Here is a 20,763-nt window from a genome sequence, read left to right as displayed (position 1 = left end):
AGAAAACAATCAAAAGCTGCCATCAAGTACAACTACTACCCTGGCCTTTGTATCAGTAAGAAAAAGTAATTAATCTTGTTCATTCTCTAAAGATATATTGTCAAGGGGAAAAAAATGTAATCTCTACAATGAAAACAAAAGCTCTCTACTTTCTCTGATTTATCCTCCAAATTAGTGCTTCTGACCTTTTCGTAAAACTTTAAGCATCACAAGGAAATCACTGGGAAGGGCATCATGTGCTGACCAAGTTGTTAAAGGGCAGAAAAATTCACTGATGTGAAAAGGGATTAGTGAAGGGTGGAAAAGAGGACCGGCCCCTCCCAGTTTGGAGAAGCAAGTTTGGGATTAGTTATCAGGAAAAACAACATATAATTAACAGCTCTGACATCAGGGGACAAGCAAATAAAAGCCACTGAATTCCAAGGAAAGTTCAACAGAAAAAATCTTTCAGAGTTTTAAGGTACTAGAGAGAAGCTTTATGGAGATGGATGGATTCTAGCCAAAACTCTACTAGGATTGAAGATTATATTGACAGAAACTGACTTGCTGAAAATCTGCTCCCAATTCTCACTTCAGATCTTGTGTTGTATTTTATTCATGGTGGTGACCTGCGGTGGTTAATGCTTTTGATATGTGATATCCAGGATAAGTTGACTATATATATATATATATATATATATATATATATATATATGAAATGTAAAATAAAATAAATTACTTGGACAGTGAATTTAAGTATATGATATATGTCAAATTTTTAAACATATATGATATGTATATATATATATATATATTAAAATCCAAGTATATATGGATTTCGTTTTGAAGGTAAGTTCAAAAGATTATATATATATATATATATATATATATATATATATATGTTTGAAGATATATGGTTTTCAAGGTAAGTTGAGAAATATTGCTGTTTAGCAATACTTTAAAAAACTTACATAATTCTAATTTGCTTTTTTTTTTTCAGCTGGATTTTTATCTTTCTGCTTTAGTCTCCTCTATGCTAAGGGCTACAGATCATATCTGTATCCTGTGTCCTTGTCTCCTGTAGAATGAAATCTTACAAATTCTCCCATCTTGGATCTGTCTTCTTTCTTCTGCTGCTGCTTCAGGAAGTCTGGGCTCAATTCCCACGCGAATGTGCCACAGCTGAGGCTCTGAGAAGTGGTGTGTGCTGCCCAGACCTGTCCCCCTCGTCTGGGCCCGGGACAGACCTCTGTGGCTCATCATCTGGGAGGGGCAGGTGCGAAGAGATCACAGCAGACTCCCGACCCCATGGCCCCCAGTATCCCCATGATGGCAGAGATGATCGGGAGGGCTGGCCCCTGCGGTTCTTTAACAGGACGTGCCTCTGCAACGGCAACTTCTCAGGACACAACTGTGGTTCTTGCCGTCCTGGGTGGAGTGGAGCTACCTGCAACCAGAGGACTCTCACAGGTAAGCGAGCATACAGAGGGGTGCACACTGCCCTGAGGGAGACTCAGGTTTCTTAGAGTCCTAGGAGCTAGAGGAGCACCTGCTAATCAGATAACTCTAACTTCTCTCATCAGTTGAACAAACTGAGGCTTAGAAATGTTAGGAAGTTTGTTGGTTTAAATAGTTGGTATCAAAGCTCAGAGCTTCTAACTAATAATATTTCCTTCTGAAACATTTGTTGACCAACCACTATATATATGCCAGAGACTACTAGATGGTTAGGATTCAAGAAATTTCTGTTAATATAAGTTAGAAAGATTCAACCCACATATCTGGTGCTTGGTAAGCCTGGAATTCACACTGAGATTTGTCTTGATTTTCTGGCTAGAAATTTCCCATTGTGAGGATCAAATTCAGACATTTGTAGATAAAGATATGGACTTGCAATCTAAGTAACACTGTATCAAAAGTATTCAATAGTAACATCCAGCAGTACTCAATAGTAGTAGTATTCAATAGTAGTATCCAGCATTCATTGTTTTCTGTGTGCAAAATAGTGGACCAACTGTTTAACATGACATTTATTACATTTTCATTATGAAAAATATCATGGTCTAATTGCTTTTATGTGTGTGTTCTTTGATCTTTACAACTCTGTACAGCACATATTATTTTTATCCATATTTTAAAATAAAAAACTGAGCTTAGAATATGTGCTCATGTGTCATAGAATAAGTTTCTGTTCTTAATTATTGTACTACACCACCTACCTTGCTCTTGCAAGATTTATGGTGCTAAAAAGTAGACAATTTTGAGAAAAATGTCAATGGTGATAAAAAATAAATATATCAGGATCAGAGAATCATAAAATCCACAAATAAAGTTAAAGAAAGCTAATAGAAACCCTGGGGTAAAATAAAGAGAGAAAGGAAAAAGTGGGAGTAGGGAAACAGGCTGAACAGAAGAGTTTATGTTATTGTATATTAAAAAGTACACAGGTTGAGCATACCTAATCACAAATTCCAAATCCAAAATGCTCCAAAAGCAGAAACTTTTAGAACCCCAACATGATGCTATAAGTGTAAAATTTCATACCATAAAGTTTGTTTTATGAACAAAGTTATTAAAACTACAATGCCTTCAGGCTAGGCGTATAAGGTGTACATAAAAATTAATTTTGTGTTTTAGACATGGATCCCATCCTCAAGATATCTCATTTTGTATAAGTAAATATTTCAAAATCCAAAAAAGGAGTTGCAAAAAACATCTGGCTTCAAACATTTTGGATAAGGGATGCTCAGCTTGTATAATAATTTAAAACAGATTCTAAAACATATTTTGTACATATAACGATCAACAGATAAATGGGACATCATGTGTTACAGCGTGGTTGTACTTCTTGTTCATCCCTACAAGGCAAATGTTTTCATGTCTAAATTTTTTGTCCATAAAGTGAGGAGAAATCTTCTGGACTTAAATACGGAAGAAAGGAACCACTTTGTCCGGGCCCTCGATATGGCAAAGCGCACAATTCACCCTCAATTTGTCATTGCTACCAGGAGATCAGAAGAAATACTGGGACCAGATGGCAACACACCACAATTTGAGAACATTTCCATTTATAACTACTTTGTTTGGACGCACTATTATTCAGTGAAAAAGACTTTCCTTGGGGCAGGGCAGGAAAGCTTTGGTGAGGTGGATTTCTCTCATGAAGGACCAGCTTTCCTCACCTGGCACAGGTACCACCTACTGCAGCTGGAGAGAGACATGCAGGTACGCCTGACACAGTTTAATTAGTCGGGTGCTTTATAGATGGTATCTTCTGTTTGTAAGTCATATTAATTCACTGTGTTCCAAATGATCAGAACAAGTAGTGACAAAGCAATTTAATGTTATTAATACATTTGACATTCAGTTAAGTTTCTCCCCATATCGGTTACTTATTTATTAATTACATTTGATCCTTTGTCAAGTGAAAAGAAAGTAATATTAATCATAAAAAAACCAAATGAGACACTTTAGTCGTGAATCAAAGGTTTGGAGATATTTCACAATTTTGTAATTTAAAAAAAAAACTCATAAAATGTGAAAAGAATCTCATCTTACTTCCTCCTGCTGTACTGAACCTAAGCAGATGCCCCCTCGTGGTCTAGGTGAAATGAGTGTATTTATACTTCTCAGTCTTCCCATGTATCTCGCCATACCAGTTGGAAATTTTCTTCCAATATGATAGAGTTTAAATTATGAAAAAGTTCTTTTTGATATTGACTGTTATATTTTCATCCAACTATGATTTTGCCCATGTTCCCTATCACTTTAGGGATTACAACAGATACTAACTAAAAACATACATCACCATATGAGATGTTGAGTATGCTAATTTTTTATTGTGGTAGTCATTACACGTATGTTAAATACAGTTGTATACCTGAAATATACAACTATATAGTTGTTAACCTTAAATATTAACAATTTACTTAAAACAATAAACATTACATCGTTTAGGTATTATTTTTAATTAAAAGAACAAGATTTGTTTTATATAAAGTAGATCCTACTCAAGCAGTTACTCCATGCTTACCATCCTTATTAAGAAAATACAATAAAAATACAATAAAGTACCAAGTAACATAGACACTTGTTGTTTCTTTTACCAACTGTACTATTTCTTGAGAAAAGTATTATAATCTCAAGCTAAAATTTTAAATAACTCAGCCTCAACTAGGAAATTCATAAGCTAAACATATTTTCTGTTTGAAATAGCAGTAATAAATCCCTCTCCCCAAGTAGAAATATAAAAATTAGCCTAAAATGGTCTGAACAGAGATAACATGTATAGGCTAATTTACTGATCTGCAGGATGCCACTATTATTTCAAGAGAATAAAAAACTTTAGAAGAGAGATAATTCATCTGCTAAAATACAGAATAAAATATTTGTTTGATAGTAGTCTATTCTGACAGTTTGAGTTATTAAATGAATTCACCTGGTGTCCCAAAAATCATCTTTACAGCTCTGACTGCAAGTAGCACTTAGTAGATTATGAGTAGAATCTGTCATTTGTAATTGACTCTGGATCATCATGCCTGCAAGTCCCAAGGGCACACCAAAAAGAAAGAACAGGTGAAGAGTTTCTAAAAGCTTCCATTTTGCCTATGTAAACTTCAGCCTCAGTGACTTACATTTTTAAAGCCTAACAGCATTAATCGTCCAACAAATCACAATCTAAATGGACTGCGGTTGAAATGCCACATGAATGTGCTCTGGCTCCCAAATGCCAGTTGCTGAACCACAGTCTGATTCTTAATGATCCCTGAGAAGCTGTCACTAATTTTTATGAACCACAATGCTGGCTTCTAAACAAGCAGTGCAAATGCTTGGAGATCAATAATTGATGATGCCTAGAAAAGCTTTTGGCCCTCTAAAACACCTAAGGAGAAGGCAGCACTTCCTAGAAAGGGGTTTAAAGGGAAAAAGCAGAAACGTACGGCATGCTGCAGAGGTAAGGCAATCCTAATAGTTAAATCTCATCCTCTCAATCTAACTCCCCAAAGGCCAGAACTAAGAAGTAAAATAAATATATGTTTTAAGGATCCTGATAAAATAAGGATGTGATTTTTAAAACTTTTTTTTTATTGATGCACTGTAGTCATACATCTTAATGGGGTACAAGATGGTGGAGACATACACGCACACATCACCCAATTAGTCCTTACCCAATTCCCGCCCCATCCCCTCCCAACCCTCCTTCCCGTGCTTGGCATAGTGATTGACTTTGATGTGTCTGTTTAAGTACATCATGTGCTTTAAAGAGTTTCCCTCTTCCCCCCTCCCATCTCCTCAGTTAGGTTGCCTTATTTGCTTCTCTGTAGAATCTCCTTCTTCATCTAGAGCTCCTCCTTTAACCCATTTTTCCCTAGCTTTTGCATATTAAGGAAAGCATCCGGTTTCTTATTTTTTGTGAATGACTAATCACACTTTTCCTGAATTTTTAAAAAGGTAAGAATAGCTATAAATGGAAACTAAGTCATTGATTTAAAGAACAATAAGTATAAAGATTTATTCTGCCTCTGATTGGCATTACTGCCTTATATGAGTTGCAGGCAAAAGCCTGAGGCTTGATGGTTTTAGATTCTGGAGCAGGATTCTCTAAACAAAACACCTTTAGTGCCCAAGCAGATAAGTATGAAAGAGACCTTGTGGCCTGTTACCAAACTGGAAGCCAAGAGACTATCGTTATTCAAATTAAATTAAAAACAGAAACAAACAAAATCACTGCTCCCCAAATCATACTTCCATATCAGATTTACCACCAGGCTAGAAGTTAGTGATACTTATGTTAAAAACTAGAAAGTGGGAAAAATTGAAAATGTCAAGGAGTGGATGTTATTGTAATTTTTGGCATAACCAATAGGGGGAGCATTTTCTCCCCAAATGATTTCAGAAGTTCCTCCATAATGATTCGAGTTTTATTCCATTGCCCACATAGTTTCCCATAGTAAGTGTCAAGTATTGTTAGTGTTTAACCCCTCCAGGACCCTCAGGCACCAGGGATACACTAACTGGTTCCTTAGTGGCTAAATAATTTGATAGAGATGGGCAGTCAGAGAAAAAAAAGAAGCAAAAAGGGAACGCAGAGATAGAAGCAGAAGCTGCTAACAAATTTTTTTTTGTGGTCTAGGAAATGTTGCAAGAGCCTTCTTTCTCCCTTCCTTACTGGAATTTTGCAACTGGGAAGAACATCTGCGATATATGCACAGATGACTTGATGGGGTCGAGAAGCAACTTTGATTTCACGCTTATAAGTCCCAACTCTGTCTTCTCTCAATGGAGAGTGGTCTGCGAATCCCTGGAAGATTATGATACTCTGGGGACCCTTTGCAACAGTAAGTTTCAAATGACAACCAGAAATCAGAATTCCTCCTTGGGGAAAGAGATTACATATGCTGCCTGGGAGGGCCTTCATTCTACTAAGGGCTTCAGAACGAAATCCACTATTATTACAGAGAATCAGTGTACAGACACTCACTGAGTACATAGGATATTTAAGGTAATCTACAAGACGCTCCCAGAAAACAGAAAGTACCTATAAATTTTCATATAATTTTTTCTTGAATAATTGGGTAAGCACTTTGCTAACTTCCTTATTGTTAGAAATGTCTAGATGTATAAATCCTCTTAGTATGCTCAGTACTGCTTAGTAGTCATGTGTCTTGGGATGGAATTTCACAGAGAATGTTTCTCATGGTAATCTGAAATATGCAAAAAGAGTTAGGAATGTCCTGGAAGGGTAGAGATGAAGAAAGAAAGGAAGAAATTTAGTTACGTCTAAGAGTGGGCCTCACCAGGTGTCCTAGCATCCTTCCTCCAGGGGTCTGATGCCTCTGTCAAAGGCAGTTTTCTAGTGTGTGTGAATCTGTTCCTGAGGTTCCTATTCTCTTCTTGGATGATATCATTTGTCTCTGTGTTATTGGCCCAAGGTCTTAATTATTAGATCTCTCACCACATCTTATTCTTCTTATTCAAGCATTTCTATCTGTTTTGAGCATTTACTCTACCATATAAAAACTTGAAGTATAGAAGTTTACTATTTATATTCATATATATTATTATGCACATAATTTCACACATCAAATGTATAATTTTAAAAAAATTAAAAAGGGCATAGTCTCAGCTTTTACTCTCTGAAATAGAGAAAAAGGGAGAGGGAAAGGGAGAGGAGAGAGAATATTTTAAATAGATCAGAAGTAACTAGGTAGGTGCATTATCTTCATCATTAGATTATTTAGCTGTCTATAGGAATAAGAAGTGTAATAGTGTATAGATATTTTCCCTGTTGAAATTTAAAAATTAGAATAATTTTTGGTTGTTTGGCATGGTGAATGAAATTGAGGAGTGGGAAATCTTCAAATACCAAACATCCATTTCTTTCTGGCCAGGCTGTTATGTTTGGTATTGAGAATTTTCTAGATACTTTCCAATTATATTGATGATTAGGTACCAAAATTAAACACAGTTTAAATGGATAAATAAAATTATATAATAAGGGCAGAAATGACAATATTTTGCTTCCATCATGTTTTTTCTTGTCTCATAACTCAGGCCCATAGCTTCATGGAAAATTAAAGATTACTTATTTTAGATTAAATGAATTTTAAGTTTATCCTTTTCTCAGTTCAAACTATAAATGCCAAGCATATTACTCATTAGGTGTTTTATTGAACGCATATGTCTGATATTTTGTGAAATGCCTTACTAGGGTATTATACTCAATCTTCATAGCTCCTTTTTTTCTTCCCTCTTCTTTCCCTCTTGGAAGATCTTATCCTTTCCTGTAGTTTCATTGATCATCTTTTGCAGGAGATCCATACATGTACATCCTAAGATGAATACTTCTGTACTTTATATGCTCTTATACTGAACTTGGTAAATTAAAAAGTTAATTATTGATACCTAATAATCTTTCATCCAGTAAAATATCATCTTTGATTAATCATATAAAATACTATTCTTCATAATATTTCTCACATCTATTTCCTCCTTCTGACATGTGGAACTTTCCATTCATCCCATGGGGAAATTGTACTGGATCCAAATCTATAGGGTCCTAATATATCAAATAGTAGAAGTTGTCCAAACAACCTTAAAAAATCTCTGGGATACAATTTAACTCCCTTAAACAGTTTCTTTACTATCAGAACTTTCTAGTATGAAACTCCACAAGGACAAATTAGGATGTAATATTTCAAAACACAAGCAATCAATACATTTTTCCCCTTAGGAGTTATTGGTAACTCCCTAAAACAGTAACCCAAAACACAAGCTTTAATGCTGGTAATGTCTGAATGTTTGGAGACATAATATACACCCAAAGATGCAAATGCACTTTTCAGTCCCAGGAGAGGCAGATGTTTTATTTACACATTATATTACATTCATTATTATAACTCATATGGTAGTAATCACATTAATTATTACTCATGTAATATAGGAAGTGTTATGGACAATGTACAAGGAAAATGAGTTGAAGCTGTAGTAGATTATTTTTCTTGTCCTATTAGAGCTCATATATTTCTTTCTGGAGATACTGGGATGCTCCTAACCAACCTCTTCTATAGATCAAAGATTTTTTCTCTACTTTGTAATGAATGAAATATAACTTTCCCTTCTTGGTACTTGATTGCTTAGCCACGTGTCTCAGCTCTAGCCTCCCATTGTGCTTACAGGGTTTGCTATGCTCTGGTGTTCTAAACAACTTCAGCACCTGGCCAGTGCCATGGAGTATGCCAAGACCAAGCAGTAAGCTGGTGGGCTAGGAGAGGAGAATCCTTGTTCTGATGGGACTTTTAATAAATAGAAGGAAGCTTGCTATTTTTCATTATTTTCTCTGCCTAAAATATTTATCTTGTAAAATCCCTCCTGTTTCTATGGAAATTCTCCTCATCCATTAGTGTTCTATATAAATCTATTTTTTTAGGAAGTCATTCTGAGAACCATCTAACTGGAAGGGATCTTTATCTCTTCTGTCTGTCTCTTTCTCTCTTTTGTCTGCTGTCTGTCCTGCCCCCTCCCAATTCTCCTATTACATGATCTATGTCTATTATCACAACTCTTTACTTGTTTGTTACTGCTCTTCAAAAACTTTATCACGTTATAATGAAAATGCTGAAAATTCCTTTTTATTGAAATGCATATCACTTCCAAGGAGACTTGGGGTTTTGTTTTTGTTTTCTTATTGTTTTGAAGGCTTGAAACAGATGACATTTGCGTGTAAGTATATATTTACATATATAATATGTGTTTATGCATATATGTATGTATAGTTAAATATGGATTTCAGTTTGAAATTTAGGTTTGTGAGAATATTTTGGCAAAATGTAATTTTCCATGGAATTCATGTATTGACCTGTTCTTGTGCAAATAAGCATATGCCAATTTAATAAATATCATTTGCTTTATATGTTTTTATGTATCTCATATCTCCACTGAATGCATTTTTTAATTTGTTTTTGCTAATGAGAACCTATTTTCCAAGTCTAAGTTTCAATGTTCAAGTTATATATAAGTTTCAGAGAGCAGTGATAAAATCTGTAGACACTATATAAATGTTTGTCCTCCCCATTCTTCCCCCAGGCACCGAGGGTGGGCCCATCAGGAGAAATCCAGCAGGAAATGTAGCAAGACCAATGGTGCAGCGTCTTCCTGCACCACAGGATGTCGCTCAGTGCCTGGAAGTTGGTGTATTTGACACACCTCCTTTTTATTCTAATTCTGCAAACAGTTTTAGAAACACAGTGGAAGGCAAGTAAATGAAATCAGTATTTTGAATTGATCTAGCCAGAAAAGTAAGTCAGGTTTCTTTAAAAAGGCTTTGAATAGCATATTGATCCTGTGAGATCGTCTGAATTGTGTCTATTGTAATTTAGTCCCAATTTTATGCTTAAAAAAAAAAAAAAAGAGCTTTTCTTGAAGTATCAGACCATGAAACTTTCTCTAAGTACTATGGAGGAAGCCATTGGAAATTATTCTTCCCTTAGAACTTATCTATTTTAAGTCAAATTTCTGGCAGCTTGCTGGCCAATACATGTTAGTTACATGTAAGATTTTACATGTTAATTACATATCAGGATATGTATCAATACATGTTAGTTACATGTCAATATCTACATGTAATGTGATAGTTACATGTCAAAATAACATGTGTTAATGCATGTTAGTTACATATCAAGATCTAACATTCGTAAATGATACTCAATACTTTTAACTTGTAAAAATTTTCTTTTAAACAAAACAAGGTAACAGTTCACAGAAACTTCAAGAAACTTGCTAACATTCTGTAAAGCCTGGTTTGGGCATGTTTTATTTGGGTTTTATCACCCCATGATGTCTTTAAAGTTTTAATAGAAATTAAAATGAGCATCTACTGATTTTTAATTTGCTTTTTATTATTTAGCAACACTTTACAAGTGTCCGCAATATAGAGTAACTGAAATCTAAAGAGATAAAAGGACTTTCCAAATATTCAGCTAGAGAGTAACAAAACACAGATTCAGATCCAAATTTTCTAAGTCAAGCATCGTTAAAAAATAAATATTGATATTCTAAATTATGATTACATTTAGTTTTATTATAAGCTTTTTATTGTCAAAATTCCCCTTAGTATAGCATTGTACTTGTTAAACATACCCTGCCACCCCCTTCCAAATGAAAATGGATCTTTCTGTCCTTTGATCTGAGATACTCTATATATAAATAAAATATTAGTTTTAATCCTCTCACTTTTTATTATCAAAACCACATGCTATTCTTAGATATTTTGTTTTGATAACTATGTAACTGTAATCACTTGGAGATTATTTTAAAAATAAATATTTTTATTAAACTAGAACCTCTAAACTAAAGCTATAAGACTACTTTCTAAAAGAATGTACAGATTATATTTTATTAATGCCTAATAAGAAGATAAATTATACTAATTTCCTGACCACATGTATGAGAAGACTGGTATATAGCCACATTCCATGTATGCCATAGGCAAATCTTTAAATGTTTTCTGAACCCAAAACAGGAGAATAAATGTATGAATATTGAGTAAATTAATGAATGAAGGGCTGTAACTATACAACGGTCTTCCAGCCAATTAGGCCCATTTAAAGTGACATCCCACATCATCAGCCCTTGGATTTTATTTTCATCTCTTCAGTATCTCTCCTCATCTTCTTCCTAATATGTAGAGGTACTCAGCAAAAGCTCTATAAATGTTTTAACTATAGGCTTTCCAGATGTTTAAAACTAGTACAGCAATGGCAGGAAAATGCTGAGAAATTGGAACTTCACCACAAAAATAATTTTCCAAAAATAAATATGCTGACAGGCATTCACAAAGATTAAGGTAGGCAAGGAAAGTAACATCTGGCAGCTTCAGTTCCAGGACAGTCAGGGTGGTGATCTCCCATTTGTGTCAGCAGTTCTGAGCAAAATCTGGAGATTTCCACTATCTTTATCTCCATGTAGAACAGGGTATGCTTTGTCAAAATAGAATGTTTTGTCTATTTGGGCTGGCATTTTCTGCAGGTCATTATTTTTAACCTAGAGGCTACCTTTAGAATATTATGTCACTCTCTTAAAACTAACCTAGTTCTGAGCATAGCAAGCAAATGTCACCAACCATTGGTACAGAAAAGTTTGCAATGACACGAAGGCACAATTTGGACTGACAAGCTTCGGAAAATTAGCTTCCCGAGATAGCCACTGCTGTTGATTTGAAAAGTGAGCTATCCCCAACATTTTCCACTGTTCTAATCTTTTACTTTTAAATCTAGGTTACAATGATCCCACAGGGAAGTATGACCCTGCTGTCCGAAGTCTTCACAATTTGGCCCATCTGTTCCTCAATGGAACAGGAGGACAAACCCACTTGTCTCCTAATGATCCTATTTTTGTCCTCCTTCACACATTCACCGATGCAGTCTTTGATGAATGGCTGAGGAGATACAGTGCCGGTGAGACACTTTCCATATGTTTCCCAGGTTATGCTGAAGAGATTGCCGTGATGGTTAGACTAGCATTTGACACACATAAAATACATGTCAAAATAAAGATAAAATTGCTATGTTAAGCTGGATGTGGTAATGCATACCTGTAATCGCAGTACTTGGGAGGCTGAAATAGAAGGATCGGCGGATCCAGGCCAGAAGTTTGAAAACTCAGGGAGACCTTATTTCAAAATCAAAAATAAAATCTCGGATTGGGGTGTGACTTAGAGGTAGAATGACCCTGTTCAATCCTTAGCACCACAGACACACATAAGACCTAGGCCATCTAGCCATTGCTAAATATTCAAACCCACTTCAAAACTGCAAAAGTCTCAGAATAATTATAAATAATTATAAATAATTATTAATGTTTTAACTGTAGGCTTTCCAGATGTTTAAAACTATACAGCAATGGCAGTAGTTTTATCATTCACTAGGACTAACCAGATCATCCTTTCTTTTTTTACTATGAAAAGATGACTACCATGTTTTCCCAATTTTTTTTCTTCCATGTCTTCCAACCAACATTCTTTTTGCTTTTTAGTATGAATGAAAAAACTTTACAGAGCTCTTCCATAATACCACAAAAGACTGAAAGTTTCATGGTCTAAGATTTATTTTTATGGCCTCACATAAAGGAAAATTTTGTTCATCTTGAAAATTTAATGTTAGTATTTTCACCACACCATAGAAAATCTCTTCTAAGTTCATTCCAATACTACTTAGCAGATTTACCTCACCTTTTTTTTTTTTGCGGGTCTGGGGATGGAACCCAGGGATATTCGACCTCCGAGGTACACCCCCTGCCCTATTTTTTATTCTTTATTTTGAAATTAGGTCTCACTGAGTTGAAAAGGGCCTCACTAAGTAGCTGAGGCTCTCTGTGAACTGCGATTCTCTGGTCTCAGCCTCCCAAATGCTGGGATTACAAGCGTGTGCGCCACCACGCCCGGCTTACCTTACTTTTTTTTTTTTTTTTTTTTGGTGGTACTGGGGTTCCTGGAATCCCTTCTACCTCTGGGCTACACTCCCAGACCTATTATTACATTTTTATTTGGAAACAGGGTCTCCTAAGCCAGCGCGCGTGGCTGGCTTCGAACCTGTGCGATCCTCCTGTCTCTGCCTCCCAAGCGCGGGGATTACAAGCGTGCGCCACCACGCCCGGCTTACCTTACTTTTTAAACCATGAAAATGCTTCCACTGTCTAATGCATCATTAATTTTCATATTTTGAATGATTTTTAAGTTTTAAGTTCTGTGCCTTTACTTCATTATGCACATAAACATGATGTCAGATGTTAACTATCTTCTGATTAATCTATCCAGTGAAGCAAGTCTTATATTTCCATGTGTGTTTGTGTGTGTGTGTGTGCATGCATGCACATGTAAGTAGTGGATTGATTGGTGAATAGTTTATTTTATTAGAAAGTCATTTAAGAATCAAATAAATTATACATAAATATTAGTTCCATTGTCAACGAGTTATGAATTCAGACTAGACTTCCAATTCATATTTTTGCGTATTTACACTTTTGTGTATTTACACATACACTTTACTCTTTAAAGTGAAACAGGTAATGAAGACATTTGAGATGCACTCTGAATGCAGTTGTATATATCCCCATGCTCCTTCACCCTTTACAATCACCTTGCCCACTGCCTAATAAATAGCTACATTTCGGGCATTTGTTTTTCAACAAATTCTTCCAAAATGCTTAATTTATTTATTATTGAAATGATCTCTCGTCTTTATAATTATCACTTGATATAAGTTCAGCAAGATTACATTTGTTATAGTAACACATAAACTGGAATTAATAGGTTAGGAATTAACAAAGCCAAACTTTGCTTAACACACCCTTCTGAGAACTAGATAGTAACGTACAAGTTATCTTTATCCAGCCATTCACAATATCATGAACATTAGCAACTTTCCAGAGGAAATGAAGAATGTTAGGTAATCTGACAAAGTTCCTAAGTGGAGTTTTCTTTCAGTTGTGAAAACGTGGTTTTTTGTTGTTGTTGTTGTTGTTGTTTTTTGCCTTTCACATCTTATTGAAAAAATAATTACTTCACATTTGTAACCATTTATTACAGGTTCTCCAGATTTTAATGTAAAGGACATGATGAACCAGAAAAATCACTGTGCTTCAGATTTTCCTCCTGCTCTTCGTTTATACTCTATGTAGCATGCGTTTTCTTAATAACTTGTTAGGTAGTTGGGAAATAAGTACCAACTAAAAAATAGAAAATTGGCCAGCAATGCATTTGTTATAAAATGTGGCTATGAAATTATAGAAAAACTCATTGTAAATGCTTAAACCCATTTAGTCTCCTTCAAAAATATTCCACATATCTGCAAATATTTCTTTGAAAACAATGCTATAAAACAGCTATGTTAGGGAGAAAGAAATATAAAAGTATTGAAAAAATGTCTAAAACTGTTCATAAAGCAGAAGTCTTTTTGAAAACAAGTCTAGGTGCATAGAATGGAATTATTTTCAAATATATAGAAGATTCCTATAGATACTGAAGTTTCTTCCAAATTTATAGGATTAATTATTTTATTTAGATTGGAATAACAATTAAATTTTATAGCTAAAGCAAATTAAAGTCCTTCACATTGTAATGCCCATTGCACAATTCTATTTTTAGACATGAAATAATACAATACAGAACATTTACACCCCAGTTACAACAAAGTAAATTTCTATTCATTAACATTGTGGATCCATTTAACATATACTTTGATTCGCCATTTTTTCAACAAAAAATTATGAGTTAAATTTTAACAAAATAGCCTAAACATTCGGTGCATTTTTCAGAAGCAGCAGTTTAAACATTTCCCAGAATGATCATTACTTTACTTCTTGAACCATGAAAAAAATAAAGTAATCATACACTCAGGCAAATCTTTATACAAATGTTCTTTGGGAGTACCTACTATTTTCTGGGCAATAGTCTAAGTGCCAGAAGGAGGATAAAAAATACAGACCTGCCTGTGGTAGAAAAACCAGTAAACAAATGTAAATAAATATAGTGTGTTTTATGGTGGAAAATCTTTGTAGATAAATTTAGAAAAACAAGACAGGAAGTAGTATGCAAACATGTGGAGGAAGATCATCCCAAAGCAAAAAGCAAAAAGGAACTCAATGTGGCTGGATCTGAATAGAATGGGAAGAGATGGTAAGAGCAGAAGGGAGACAGAGCAGATACTCAAGTTGGTTAAGATGATGTAAGAGAGAGGATCTCACATAGAGAAGGCACATCACAATCCAATCGCCATTGTTACTTTTACCATTCTTCCTCCACTCTTTTTAGTACACTTCACTTAATCAGCCCACAGGAACTAAACTGGGTTAAGGCTCCTCAAGTCAAAAGTCAGTAGAAAAATGAAATAGTTTAAAAATTTGGCTGAATTATCAACCTTAGTGTATAATTTCAACAAATAACTAATAATAATATATTAAAATGTGAGTTCCTTAAAAACAGGATTTTTTGCTGTTTTGTTCAGTGTTATCATGCCAGTGTTTATACTAGGACCTGCCACTAATAGTTACTCATTACGTTTTAATAAGTAAATATTTAACTTACCTTAGTACATCGTAAATTTGAAGTCATAAATATACAAACACCCCCTGCCATGTTTGTGATCATTTATTCTTCAAACTAGATGCTAATGCATCTTTCTGTCACATATCATAGTGACTGGTCAGGTAATAAACCTGTTGCAAATAGAAAATCTAATACTTGACTGTCCTTTTGGCATGTTCCAGCCTTTATAAATATACTTTTTATTACAATCCTGCCCAAAGCCAATTCCAAATCTGATTTTGTGACATTCCACTTTTAATTAATTGTCCTCACACAAATATTGAACAAATAAGAAAGCAAGAACAAACTTTTGCCAGAAAGAAGCTTTTAACCCTGATGACATTTAATTTTAAGACTCATAAGTATTAAAGACATATATAAAGGCATATATAAAGATATATAAGCCTTATATGTAAATGACTTTTATTTAAATGAAAAAGAAGAGGTGGAAAGAAGCAAAATAGATTCCAAAAAGATTCTAAATTTTAATTATTTTGTGGTAATTTGTAAAAGCCTGAGAATAAGACTAATATTAATTTCTTTAAAAGTAAGCAGAAAAAAATGAAAAATATTAAACAGCAGTATCAAGAGTTAAGGACAACCTTCAATAATACACCATCTCTCTGGTTTAATTTACAGTTTATACAACAGAAAATGACAGCCTTTCATCACTTTGACTTTGAAAAAAATGAATCTCATTCAAAGTATCTCTCATCATTTTAAAAATAAAACAACTGATGAGCATCGAGGATAAAATGCTATAATTCCTCTACTTTTAAATGTTCTCTTTGCATTCAGTGATATACTGGTGTGCATTCAAAGCATCTGAACTCTGTTTTATGTAATTCCCTGTTTTGCTTTATGCCATTATTCATTGTAAAACATGAAGATTATGTTTTCATGTTCTCTTTGAATACTAGGCACCATAAGAACATAATAATGACATTAGTATTAACATTGTGTCTATTAACAAGGTGTCTTTGGAATATTTTAGATATATCCACATTTCCACTGGAAAATGCCCCTATTGGACATAATAGGCAATACAATATGGTGCCATTCTGGCCTCCAATTACCAACACAGAAATGTTTGTGACCGCTCCCGACAACCTGGGATATGCATATGAAGTTCAATGGTCAAGTGAGTACTGGAAATGTGATTTTACAAATGTATTTTAGAGATTCAATTCTTTCCCATTCGATTTTAAATATTTTTCTCAAAAATGCAGTAGGGCAGAGTTGAAGAACACGGGATTTATATTTTGAAAATCCTGTGCTCCAAAATCAGTTCTATTTCCTACTTACCAAATGACCTAAATCAAGGGGCTTAGACTCTAAGCATTATTTCTTCAGTCTAAGTGGTGATAACAGTAACCATTCCAATAGGGTATACTCACTAAAAGAAAGTAGAAAGAGACTTCAAGATAACAGGCAGTGTGGCCAAAAATAATAAAATAAGAAAGTTCCTACTAAAGTTTCTGGAAAAGCAACTAAACTTAAGATCTCCACTTTTTGCTGATAACTATTGTAATATATTTTACTCTTGCTTTACTTCTCTAATAGGCCAAGACTTTAGTACATCTGAGATTGTTACTATAGCAGTAGTTGCTGGCTTACTATTGGTTGCGGTCATTTTTGTGGGAGCATCTTGTCTGATTCGTTCGAGGAGCAACATGGATGAAGCTACTCAGCCTCTCCTCACTGATCAGTATCAACACTATGCTGAAGAATATGAAAAAATCCAGAATCCAAATCAATCGATGGTCTGAGAGCAAGAGATCGATTCCCTTTTACATTAGTATTGGGAAACAACCTGTTTGAAATTAATAGATTGAATTATCAACTGCATTTTCTTTTACTTTGTTATTTTCTTTCTTATACAGACATGTGTTGGAATTAAAGCATTTTTAAGACCTGAGAAGAGTAATTCAGAATCATTTCCATGGGTTCTAATCAAGTCTTTATAAAATGGTAGACTACATCACCTTATTATCTTTAGCATGCTTAAAAGTTTCACAATATAATGTAAATAATCTGCTATGCCTTGTTTATATATATAAAGGAAAACAGAGTTTGATAGTATATTTATGTTTAAAATACATGAGTAAACACTTCTACAATAATAACTGTCACCAGGCATGTTGGCATACACTTGTAATCCCAGCATTCGGGAGGCTGAGACAGGAGGACCATGGTTTGTGGACAGCCTCAGCTACTTAGGCCATTTGCAATCAATGAGACCCTGTTTCAAAATAAAGAATAAAAGTATATATATTAAATGTGAATGTATTTTATTATTGAAATTGATCACCACATTTATTAGTTAAATAAATTATGTGGAGATATAACTAAATGGGATTTTAATTAACTTTTTCAAAATGATCTCGTTTGGGTTCAATGTATATTATTTAATCTCAGGTTCAAAGCCACAACAAAATCACAATCTTGGTCACATTTTAAAGAGGTAAAAGCTTCACTTTGATAAGAGACACCTGCTATTTTCTTCTTGCAACTCTATTCCCTTGCATCTCAATTCACTGAAGAAGGAATTCTAGTCCTTGAGAGGCTGAGACAGGAGTATCACAGGCTCTACACCAATTTTAGAAACTTAGAACCTGTTTCAAAATAAAAAATAAAAAAGGCTGGGAGGAAGCTCCAGGTAGAATGTCCCTAAATTCAATCCTCTAATACCAAAAAACAAAAACAAAAAAAAGAAAGAAAATAAACTACATTTTCATACATTTCATCTCCTAATGCCTTTTCTAGCATTTTAGAGGTCCTCAAGGAAGATAAAGATAGAAAACATGCTTTATAGTATTAAACGGATAGTATTCTATTCACTATGTTTCACTTAAAAAACATTCTGTTGTCATTTACTACGTTTTTATGCATTTTTAAAATAAAAGATTAATATATTATTTCATTGGAGCTGGTATGATAGCACACACCTGTAGACAGCAGGATTACACATTAAGGCTATCATCAAAAATTTAGTGAAATCATGTTTCAAAATAAAAAAAAAATTAAATTGGGCTGAAAATGTAGAGCAGAGGTAGAATGCCCTTGGGTTTGGTCACCCAGTATCATTAAAAAAAGATGTTTATTTCATTGGTTCCTGCCCCTATTCAACTCTATAGAAATGCTGCTTTTAACTTGTTTTATCATGAAGCGTTTTTCCTCTTTTTGATCTTTTGCTGTGAAATAATACTTCCAAGATGTACTAGATAAACCCATCATTAATGAATACACATTTTAATTAAAATTGGTAAAAAGAAATAATAACTACAGTAACCCTAACCTGTAGAAAAAAATGGCTAATTTGATATTCTCAACTCAATATACAGAAAAAAGGCTAGTTATATGTCCCTGAGTGGTTATGGGGTTTCTATATATTAAAGAAGCTTAAGGCTGTGTAGAGAAGACAGAAAAAATATATTAAAAAGCATGATACAAAAATAGTATTTGAAAGTTTCAAATAGCACTACTCAATTGGATTTCTTGGAATACATTTGGATTTATTAAAATATTCATTCATAAATTTTCAGAGAAAATATTGCATAATAGAAGATTTCTTCCTACATAGAACAATAATAAAATTAAACACCCCCCATTTTGTATGTTTGGAGATTTGCTAATCACTCATTTCAGAAACACTTATTAAGCACATACTAAATTTCAGTGATAGTTTAAGGCACTGTGGATTTTTGGAAGAGAAAGTCGACTGTAAAATTGAGAAGGTCATATTTGACTTGGGCTTCAAGGAATGCCAATGGATTCACCAAATATAAAAGTAGAGAAGGGCATTCTATTCAGAAGTGACAACATGAGCACAAGCACAGAAGTTTGAAAGAGCATGGAACATTCAAAAATATAAAGTAGGTCAGTATGGTTAGAGCACAGTTTTCACAAGGGGAACGGAAAGATAAATTAGCACTGGGACCAGAATGTCTTATAAGCAACCCTAAAAAATTTTAGAATTTATTGTATAGAAAGAGAAACAGGAAACATCATAAATAAACTGTGTTTTTAAATAGTAACAGTGGGTCTGGGATGTAGCCCAGTGGCAAAGTGTTTGCTTTGTGTGTTTTGTATATGCAACACCCTGGGTTTCATCCCCACTTCAAACAAACAAAAAAACAAGCTAAGAATAAAACAAAACTGAATGATAATAGGGGTAGTTCATTTGTAAATATGGTGGAAGAATGTTTAGAATAGAGGCTAAGACTACCAAAAATGTAATATTTTATGGGAGAGAGGAGGAGGGCCTGTTTTAAAATATAAACTTTAATCATAAATAACTTTAACTAGAAAAGAGAGCTATACTCATCCTTTTTTTTTTTTTTTTTTTTCAGTACTGGGGATGGAACCTAGAGGTATTCTACCTCCGAGTTACACCCCCAGTTCTATTTTTTTATTTTGAAACAGGGTCTCACTGCATTGCAAAGGGCCTAAGTGGTAGCTGAGGCTGTCCACAAACCAAGATTCTCCTGTCTCAGCCTCCCAAATGCTGGAATTACATGCATGCACCACCACTACTCAAAATAATGCTATATGTTTCATTTTATTTTTCTTACATTCAAGGGCTTTATTTATTTATTTATTTATTTTGGTGGTACTGGGGTTCCTGGAAGCCCTTCTACCTCCGGGCTACACTCCCAGACCTATTTTTTATTTTTGGAAACAGTCTCTTAAACCAGCGCGGCTGGCTTCGAACCTGCGCGAACCTCCTGTCTCCGCCTCCCAAGCGCAGGGATTACAAGCGTGCGCCACCATGCCCGGCCAAGGGCTTTATTTTAAATATACTTTAATCTCACATCATAATGGAGTTCAGAGTGATAGGAACCTACATGCATACAGTACTTGGTGAGCTTCCCCCCCCCCATGTCACCTGCTCCATTAGATTCATGAGTTATCTACTCATTTGCTGTCTTGAAATTTTTGCACTATACTTAGTCCTCCAATTCTCTTACAAAGCATAATAAATGAGATTGTTATACACTCACTAGAATACATATTACACACCACGATAAGTCCATTTTTTCCTGTTTAATAAATACCCTTTACATGCTTATGCCACGAATTGAACTATGGTCTATAACTTTAATGGAGTGAGTAAAACTCCCTGCCTGGACTTTGCTATACAGTCAAGAATGAAAAGCAGTTATGTTTGTGGCCCTACTTATATTTAGTCTTTATTCCCAGAA

General features: G+C 34.4%; 1 protein-coding gene across 1 annotated transcript; it reads left to right on the top strand.

Annotated features, from left to right (window-relative positions):
* Positions 1-1,064: 1,064 nt before the first annotated feature.
* Positions 1,065-17,328, top strand: TYRP1 (tyrosinase related protein 1; the record flags this gene model as incomplete). The annotated part of the gene is made up of 7 exons (XM_080708980.1): positions 1,065-1,449; positions 2,882-3,204; positions 6,113-6,317; positions 9,565-9,732; positions 11,754-11,933; positions 16,554-16,700; positions 17,123-17,328. The coding sequence occupies 7 exons, from the start codon at positions 1,065-1,067 to the stop codon at positions 17,326-17,328; spliced, it is 1,614 nt and encodes a 537-aa protein (XP_080565106.1).
* Between the last annotated feature and the right edge of the window lie 3,435 nt (positions 17,329-20,763).

Source organism: Muscardinus avellanarius, assembly GCF_963383645.1.
Source record: "Muscardinus avellanarius genome assembly, chromosome: 13".
NCBI classification, from domain to species: Eukaryota; Metazoa; Chordata; class Mammalia; order Rodentia; family Gliridae; genus Muscardinus; species Muscardinus avellanarius.
Note: the sequence above shows the minus strand (reverse complement) of the source record. Positions and strands in the feature narration are given on the sequence as shown.